The 9,719-nt window shown below is 34.9% G+C and overlaps 1 protein-coding gene across 8 annotated transcripts; it reads left to right on the forward strand.

Moving 5' to 3' along the window:
• The first annotated feature begins 1,203 nt into the window (after positions 1–1,203).
• Positions 1,204–8,530, forward strand: LOC149143255 (uncharacterized). 8 transcript variants are annotated; one of them, XM_089446630.1, is made up of 10 exons: positions 1,204–1,425; positions 1,529–1,629; positions 1,927–1,984; positions 3,074–3,308; positions 5,903–6,136; positions 6,232–6,294; positions 6,494–6,584; positions 6,720–6,854; positions 7,208–7,323; positions 7,462–8,530. In XM_089446630.1, exons 4-5 carry the CDS (start codon positions 3,119–3,121, stop codon positions 6,079–6,081), a joined length of 369 nt encoding a protein of 122 aa, XP_089302756.1. In that variant the 5' UTR covers positions 1,204–1,425; positions 1,529–1,629; positions 1,927–1,984; positions 3,074–3,118; the 3' UTR covers positions 6,082–6,136; positions 6,232–6,294; positions 6,494–6,584; positions 6,720–6,854; positions 7,208–7,323; positions 7,462–8,530. The 8 variants fall into 8 exon arrangements, 6 of the variants coding, with proteins under 6 accessions (XP_089302756.1, XP_089302757.1, XP_089302754.1 ...); XM_089446631.1 differs by having other exon boundaries at positions 6,503–6,584; XR_016264073.1 differs by lacking the exon at positions 6,494–6,584 and adding an exon at positions 3,529–3,593 and having other exon boundaries at positions 1,210–1,425; positions 7,462–8,516.
• Positions 8,531–9,719: the final 1,189 nt, after the last annotated feature.

Here is a 9,719-nt window from a genome sequence, read left to right on the forward strand (position 1 = left end):
CCACATAACCTATCTACAACAAAATGGAATTCTAACTCTTAACTTTATTCATGTACAAAGAGTAAATGACGCAGCGCCTTAATTGCGTGGGGAGGGTAGACTGTTCCTGCGTAGTCTTAGTCAACCTCCATTTATAACTCCATCCATTAGTTCACCACTTGCAGTGCCTATACCAAATCTCAGCTAATCCTTTATCTGCTTAGGGCATCTGTCCATCATGTGCATATAAAGGAAACATATTTTTGATGATAAAATTTATTGAGATGACACATTTTGTGTCTATGATTAATGAATGAATGAATGTTATATGTTAATGAATGATTGCTATATTTTTGATGATAAGATTTATTGAGATGAAGTATTTTGTGTCTATGATTAATGAATGACTGCTATATGTTTCTTTATATACAAAACCACATATGTTGCTTTATGAAATTTTTGTTTTGCTTGTGTCTGTGAATCTTAATATGTTGCTTTCAACTATTTTCTAGTAGATAGATTGGGTACTGGGGAATTGAGAGTGACGTTGAAGAGTGGGGGGGAGAGCGGCCATAAAAGCTTCCACCTTCACGCGGTTGGCCTTGTTTAGTAGAGAATAAATTAGGATTTGGATAACCTTGGAGCAAACCTCCCTTGATACAAAGTCAATGTTGACTTTGATGTTGCTCCCTCAAATTGAAGGAGGTTTGCTCCAAGCTTAGACTACTGCAATAAATTATCCTCGAAACCAAGAGGAGCTCATTCAGGTATCCATGCACTCAAGTCTTTTTAATTAATATTTAGTCAAAAAAAATGTTTGTTAATTTATTTTATTATTTTGCTGATTCTTTTAAGTGCTTTAGGAACACTTTGTAGACAAGCTTTTGGATCTAGACAACTCCATATGCTTCAGATATACATGCAATGGTCAATCATCATACTCACAGGAGCTGCACTTTTATTGTCCATTCCATGCAAAAATGCAACGGTCAATCATCATACTCACAGGAGCTGCACTTTTATTGTCCATTCTCTGCTTTTTTGCAGAAACTATATTTAAACTGTTTGGCCAAACCACTGCCATTGTTGCTAAATCAGGACTTCTCTTGAAATGGATGCTTCCCTAACTGTTTGCATTTGCAGTAAATGTATTTATTCTGAAGTTTTTACATGCACAGAGTTTAGTCTTACCTATAGTTTGGATCTCGGCAGGAGTGCTAATCTTGCGCTATATATTCTGTTGGATAACTGCCTTTAAACTAAAACTAGGCCTCATTGGTATTCTCATGACACATAATGTATCGTGCTGGCTTATGACCATCATTGAGTTTCAATACATAATGCGTTCTGCTTTATGCAAAGCTTATTGGATGGGTTTCAAATTATTGCCATCCGCCAACGTCCATCATTCTTAAGACTATCTTTTTTTTCAGCCATAATGGTATTGTAAGTACTCAGCTCTTGTTATCTATAATAGTCACTTACTTGCAGCAGTAGGTTATGTAATGCTTTCAATGTTCTCACTGCTTTCTTCTTTGAATCATGCTAGGTTATATAAATCAGTCTGCAGATATGGTACTATCAGATCCTCGTTTTTCTTGCTGGGACATTGAATGATCCAGAAGTTGATAAAGATGCACTTCCCATAAGGTAGTTAATCCAAATGCTCCATGACATTGCTTATCAAAGGTGATCAATTATGTTTTTGGTTAAATTGTTGTCTGCATCATTTTTAATATTTATCAATAGCTACCAGATTACAACGATCTGTTTGATAATTCCTAATAGATTTTGGACTTCTAATAGTTTGAAAACCTTCAGTCAGTGAGCGTGATGGTCAATTTGTGATTTAACAGAAACTGCATGATAAATCTCAATTCGTTCCTTTTTGAATCCAAAACGAGACTGGAATCTTAGTTTGAATGGGTTTCTCCTTTTAAATTGCAGCATTAGTATGATACTTCTGGAGATGATGATACCACTTGGCTTCAACCTTTGCTATAAGGTGAATTTTAAACCTGGAGAATTTTTTTTTATGTGCTTTATTACTCATTTTCCAAACAGAATATTGAAAATCTGCTACAAATTTTTTGTTATCGCTAGTCTGAACGTGAATAATGCAGATCTTATTTCATTTCTCTCTTGTTAGACTTACTAGATTTAGACAGTATAATATGAATGATGTATTCTCTGCTTTGATTACAAACTTAAACTCTGATCTACACAACAATGCCAATGTACAAAATTCATACTTGTAATTTCCTTGGTCTACAGTGACCTGAAATCAGTGACACAATTTCTTGATATCTGATGTAGTTGGACATATTTCTCTCTTACATCTAGAGATTGGGCATATGAAGAAAGTGAGGCAATAGTTGGAGAAAACTTCTTGGCTAGTCTATTGGTTTTCATCCATTATAAATTAAGGCAACGTATGTTAAATTGGAGAGAAACTTCTAAGGCAGGCATCTGATTGATATAATTATGTGAACAGGCTCGTGTTCAAAGTCAAGCTAAATCAGTTGGTCACGGCCACAAGCGGCCCTAGTACTGTTAGAATCCAGTGCCCTAGATCTTATTTGAAATTTCCAACTTAAGCATTTTATTCAATGACAATGTGAAAGTGTATCTAAGCTGAAGAAGAAATCTTACTTCTCTGTTATCAAGCTATTCCAAATTTCCAACTTAAGCATTATGATTCAATGACAATGTGAAAGTGTATCTAAGCTGAAGAAGAAATCTTATAATGGAGCTTAAAGGTAGTAACATCATTCCTAAAATGCAGTTCGATATGGTTGAGGAGCTATATAATTTGCTTACTGTTCATAAGCATTTTGAACTATTTGTGTTTCACTTGATTGTTGTTTAAACTTTATTCTATTAAGAAAATCTGAATGCACAGCCCATGTGCACTACAAAATCTTGTACAGATACAAGATAAAATCAGGGTCATGCCATATGATATGCCTAATGGTTTAGTTGTTTACTAGCTATATTCCTTGGGTTTCATAATTAAACAATTTCTGTAATATATGACTGCCATATACATTATGCTCCAGATGTTCCCTACTGTTCATAATAATCCCTTTTGCAGTGTAAGGGTCTTCAATGAACTTGGTGCTGGGAATGCTGAGGCTGCATGCATTTCAGTTTTTGTTTCGGTTGCTACATCCTCAATTATCAGCATATTCTTTGCAATAGTTTTTCTTCTTTGCAAAAATTGGGTTCTCTCTTCACGAGCAGCTCGACTGTTGCAGAAAGAGCCTCAGAGTTGGTTCTATTTCTTACTGCATCTATCCTTCTTAATGGAATACATGCAGTGCTGTCAGGTAAGTACTTAACATCTGCACCGCTGATGATTTTTTTATTAATTAACTATTTGTTACATGGTTAATTAAATAACCATGCACATTAGAGGGAAATTATAAAAGGAAATGGAAGCTAACATTTAAAACCATATTTCATTAGGTCTGGCGATAAGATCTGGTTCACAGTACTATGTTGCTAATGTGAAATTAATATCTTGTTATATGGTGGATTTTCTGCTAGGCATACCCAAATGTTTCAAGTCTGGATTGGGGATAACTGTAACTATTCAGCGTCCCTTGCTATAGGTGAATTTAATCATTTGTAATTGCTTGTATTTATTGGTCTTTACTTACAGGGCCCCTTGCTATAGGTGAATTTGATCATTTGTAATTCCTTTGTATTTATTGGTCTATGAGACTTGTTGCTTGAATGATATTTTTTTTCTTTCAGACAGTTTTTCTATATTCATGCTTGGATTGTTTTTTAAACAGTTTTTCTATGTTCACCATTACTACAGTGAGATAGTTGAAATGTATCAAAAGTCAAATCAAGAACACTAAACGGCAGTTTACATAACTGTAGTTTGAATAGCTGCTGCAGTTTAATAATGAAGGTTGCAGAAACTGTTAGTTCAAACTTTTGTCCTTTAAGCAGATGATGTTTCTGTTATGAATAAAATATTCATAACAAATATCAATTAATAAATAACATTAAATAACAAGTATTAATAATAATTAATTAATGTCCATTAATTATGAAGGGACATTGGTCAAAAGATGTGACCACCCATCTTCGTGGCACCCTGCCACGAAGAATGTGACCACCCATCTTCGTGGCACCCTGCCACGAAGATGGGTGGTCACATCTTTTGACCAATGTCCCTTCATAATTAATGGGACATTAATTAATTTAATTAATTTTTTTGTAAGCTTGGCAGGACTTCACATCAAAGAGTGCCTTAACAGAGCACCCGATCACCGTCTATCCAAGAGCCCGTGGACAACTAATTAATTATTATTAATACTTGTTATTTAAGTTTATTTATTAATTGATATTTGTTATGAATATCTTATTCATAACAGTTTCCAACAATGTTTCTTGTTTTGCAATAAGGTTTAAGAGTTCTACAGCCTGTTGTTCATTTGTTCTCTTTCTGTTTTCTGTGTTCACTATACTCTAGTTAGATTCCGAACATGGTGTCAGAGACAAGTTCTGATTGATGAAAATGAGCTCCTAGTAAAATTATAAATCAAATTTTCAGACCTGCATATCTTGAGGACAAGAAGTTTGTAAGTGGGGTGCATTGTAATGAATGTGAATGTCACAGTAAACAATGGCTGCCACCATGGAGTATTGTCTAATTGAGAAGTTTGATAGAGAAAATCAAATTTTCAGACCTGCATATCTTGAGGACAAGAAGTTTGTAAGTGGGGTGCATTGCAATGAATGTGAATGTTACAGTAAACAATGTCTGCCACCATGGAACATTTTCTAATTGAGAAGTTTGATAGAGAATATTGTGGCTGCCACCATGGAATATTGTATAATTGAGAAGTTTGATAGAGAAAATTGAGTCTTTGGAAACTCAAGATGAATGATTCTTGTAGATAGATAGAAAGAAAATATATTGATTTACACAAATGACCCATAATATGTCAATGGGACTCTCTTTCTTGGCTTAAAATGGTCAAGGAAAGTTTGCCAGAGTATTTGGGTTACAAGAGGTGAGGCAGAAAGGCTCTTGATGTGATCTATTCGAAACTTAGAGACTCATTTGCTTCATGCAAGTCATGTAGAGTTACCAAAGACGCTGGGTAATTGGGATATTTTGAGCAGTGCTTTGAGACATGGAACACATCAAATATGATCTCTCTATGCTATAAATTCTTCAACCTGAAGATGAAAAGAGACAAATAGGGAAACACACACTGTTATCAAACCAGAAATGTAAATTAGGTACAGTGTGGGAAATAATTTTTCTGAGATTTTGCTGCATCAAATGTGCCTTTTTTTTGAAATATATGCAAAACCAATTTAAAATTTTGAAAAATTGCAAATCCTTAGTCCTAAGCTTGTAGCATGTATTCATACCATGTGTTTGTGCCCTGTGTCCATCCTCTGTACCTGCACTTATACTCTTCTCTATTCCCATACCTATTACCAACGAGTGTGCAACATTGTGCCTAGACTCATGCTCCTTCCTGCCTCTACTGCCATTGGAAGATTGAAATTGTTGAAAAAGTGATTGCTATTGAAAGAAGAAATAGAAGAAACTGATTAAGTGTTTGTTATAACATATAATACTAGAAAATTATAGAAGAAATTGATTAAATGATTGTTATAGAATAAATTGATTAAGTGAGTGTTATAGCATATAATATTGGAAAATTAACAGCATATGTGGTAGACATTTGGAGATGTGCTATTTCTTTCTCTGTGATGATGAATTAATTTGTGGGTAGGTCTCATTCATTAGTTAGCTCTCTTTTTTCCAACACTATAATATTGGGTAGATTGCTTTGCTCCTGTATTTTTAAATATATGTGGTTTTATTTTTGTACTTTAGATGAACTATTTGATTGCTAATTTTGTTTGTCTTGCTGCTCTTTGACAGCATCCACCAGTAGTAGCTTTTTCATATCCAATGGGTCGTTGGCAGATGCACATGCTCCACAAAACCAGGGGGAAGCTGAAGTCCTGCTGCTGTTGCTGATGGACAACACTGCGACTGGACAAAACTTGTTGGGTGAAGTCTTGAAATCAAGTAGTGTGCAACAACCACCGACTCTGTAACCTCCACATGCAACTACTACAACTCTTGTAACAATGCAAGGACAATCAATAGCTGGTAATTAACAGGATATTGCTTCTGTGACTCAGACATCTGTTTTAGGGGTCTATACGTCATTTTTAGATCCTATTCAACTCCTACTGTGATTGTAGGCAATGCATCAGGTTGGGATGATGTTGGAGGATTATATATATGCGTACATTGCTAGTCAACAGGTATGCATTCCTTGTCTTTTTACAGGTGAATTTTTTCTCAGTTATTGTTTATGCAAATCCATATGCATGCACTAGTAATTGAACTATATTATAAATTGCAGGGTGAAGGATCTATTATTTCTTAGTTTAATACTGCAAAATAATTAATGTCTAGCATACATTGCCGCATATACTAATTTTAGCAGAATGCAAACATTAGAGATTCTAGAGATACCAGATCAAGTCGAGCCAATCAAGGTCGGGGTGGAAGTGGGGTTGTCAGAGGAAACTATCTTCAGTGCTATCATATTGTATGAATTTTTGTGTTTTCGTGTGAGCTTTATTGTGTTTAACGGTTAACCATAAAGGGGAAAGTAGAATGTTGACGTGTTAATAGAAAACACTACAGATAGAATTTATACAATTCTTTGTATGTTTACATGCAGTTGTTGGTAGGGGCTCCAATATGGCAAGGGAGAATGGAGGCTACCAAAGTATAAAACAAGGGTAGCTGAAACTCTGCTTTCCCTTCTCCCACGACCTCATAGAATGTTCAAACTAAGCGGTTCTCCCGTATCAAGGTTGGGTATTCTTAAATTTCTCAGATGGATTTTACTTTCATATATGTTTAAAGAAATCTGGAAGTTTTGGCAATGTCTAAGAAATCTGTAGCAAGTTGCAATGTCTCTCCCTTCTTCGATTGTGTTCCCACTTTTAAAGCAATAACTGCTTATGTGATAGACATTTGGAGATGTGCTATTTCTTTTTCTGTGATCATGAATTAATCTGTGGGTAGGTCTCATTTTTTAGTTAGCTCTCTCTGTGACACTATAATGTTGGGTGGATTGCTTTGCTCAAGCCTCTCTCTTTTTAAATATATGTAGTTTCGTTTTTGTACTTTAAATAACTATTTGCTATTTTGTTTGTCTTGCAGCTCTTTGAATGTCTCTCCCTTTTTCGACCGTCTTCCCATCTTTGAAGCAGTTGCTTATGTGGTAGGCATTTGGAGATGTGCTATTTCTTTTTCTACGACGATGAATTAATCTGTGGGTAGGTCTCATTCTTCAGTTAGTTCTCTCTTTTTTCAGCATTGTAATGGTGGGTGGATTGTTTTGCTCAAGCTTCTCCCTTTTTAAATATATGTAGTTTTATTTTTGTACTTTAAATTAACTATTTGCTTTCTTGCAGATCTTTGACAATATCCACTAGTGGTACCTTTGTCATATCCAATGGGTTGAGGCAGATGCTTGTGCTTCATAAAACCAGGCAGGAAGCTGAAGACCTGCCGCTGGACAAAACTTGATGGGTCATGTCTTGAAGTCAAGTAGTGTATATGCAACTCTCCATTACGGAGAGGACAAAGCAGCAAGGAAAATAATAATAATAATAATAATAATAATAATAATAATAAAATCCTCTGTTGCGTGGACCTCAACTCAACAACTATATAGTTGACTCTGTCAAGTGCTTATGACACGTTTCAGCATTTTTTTTGCGGGGGCAGTTCTGCTTATTGCATACCTTTTGATTAAAATCATTATAATCATAGTTAATCTGGGGTTATTAGTCACAATTGTGTTTATGATTCATGACACATTTCAGCATTTTTTTTAGAATTTGTTTTGGTGGGGCAGTTCTGCTTATTGCATACCTTTTGATTAAATCATCATAATCATTATAGTTAATATGTGGCTAATAGTCACTATTGTTGGGCATGCTTATGATTCACCAAATATGGGACTATTAGTCACAATTTCCCATATTAGTCACAATTGTTGGGCATGTTTTATATGGTTAATATGGGGTTATTAGTCACAATTGTGTTTATGATTCATGAAATATTGTGTTTATGATTCATGACTCATTTCAGCATTTTTTTTGGAATTTGTTTTGGTGGGGCAGTTCTGCTTATTGCATACCTTTTGATTAAAATCATTATAATCATTATAGTTAATATGAGACTTAGTCACAATTGTTGGGCATGTTTATGATTCACCTAATATGGGACTATTAGTCACAATTGTTGGGCATGTTTCTGATTCACCAAATATGGGATTATTAGTCACAATTGTTGGGCATGTTTATGATTCACCAAATATGGGACTATTAGTCACAATTGTTGGGCTTGTTAACGATTCACTAAATATCAGAGTATTAGTCACAATTGTTGGGCTTGTTTACGATTCACCAAATATGGGACTATTAGTCACAATTGTTGGGCATGTTTATGATTCATTAAATAATATAGTGTTGTGACTATGCTCATCAATATTGCACTATTAAAGTTTTTCCGGCTTTGAATGCTTATATTTGTTATCTTGTTTTTAGTATATCTGATTTTTTATGATAGATATAAATAGATGAAAACAAATGAAAAGCAAAGGAATCCTTTCAAACAAGAAGAGAAATTCCTCTGGAGTATGAGGGGATTGGCACTTGATGTGGAAGTCCAAGAGAAATTATCCACATCAAGGGAAATTAGAAAATCGAGGTTGATATATATAGGAAATAAAAGGTGCAATGGAAGATTCTATTGAACTTCTTAATATAATGTTTATTAAGACCTTAATAAAAGATTCCAAAGCCTAAAAGGGTTGGATCCAATGGCAGAAATTGAGGAATTTTTCACCTCTAGGAAAGGTTCAATTCCCATGAGGGCTTTCCTAGAGCTATGGAGCACCTTGAGGTCGAATGTGTGGTTGCGCATAAAGAGCTCATGTGTATATAAGTGGATGAAATGGCACCTTGAGGTTGAATGTGTGGTTGCGTATAAAGAGCTCATATTAAACAATTTTATGAACTATGCGTACATAAGTGGATGAAACCCAACCCCATGTCCTTTTAAAGTTGTTTTTTGCCATCAGGTAAGGTTCAATTCCCATGATGTCTTTCCTGGAGCCATGGGGCACCTTGAGGTAGTGGTTGAATGTGTGGCTGCACCCAAAGAGATCATATTAAGCACATAAATGGATCAAAGCCCACACCCTTGTCCTCCTTTTTAAAGAGTCCAGTGGTTTGGTGAACAATTTGCTTCCCCAACGACGTGAGTTTAAGTCTTTGGATACATGTAATTGGCCCATTTATGGCATTTATGAAATAATTGTATATGGCGTAATAATGATAATTGATCTTTGAAAGTTACCAATTCCCCAGAAATCCTCATCCCAGTTAAAAATAAATAAATTCTCGTTCCAGTGAAAAAAAATATAGGGGTCTAAGAGCCTTAACATAGCTCCCCTCTTTTAAAAAAAGCTTTGCCCTCAAATATTTTGTTTGATTTTTCATAAATCTCTGATTTTCCTATCTAGTTTTCGCTAGAGGTTGGCATCATTCAGCCTTAAAGTTCCTTCTCTTTATTAATGGTAATGGTTGCAAAAAAAGATAGTTCATGACATATTTGTACAAATTATAGATGACATTTCAATATTTCAGTCTTGTATTTTAAT

Source organism: Pinus tabuliformis, chromosome X, assembly GCF_031772625.1.
Source record: "Pinus tabuliformis cultivar Carrire ecotype Pingquan chromosome X, CPIR1, whole genome shotgun sequence".
Classification (NCBI taxonomy): domain Eukaryota; kingdom Viridiplantae; phylum Streptophyta; class Pinopsida; order Pinales; family Pinaceae; genus Pinus; species Pinus tabuliformis.

What these genes read in the sequence shown, in the direction of transcription:
- LOC149143255 (XM_089446630.1), top strand. Translation starts at nt 3,119, where the DNA reads ATGCATTTCAGTTTTTGTTTCGGTTGCTACATCCTCAATTATCAGCAT. An exon ending in AATACATGCAGTGCTGTCAG is followed by an intron (nt 3,309 to 5,902) that starts GTAAGTACTTAA and finishes GCTCTTTGACAG; the next exon opens with CATCCACCAGTAGTAGCTTT.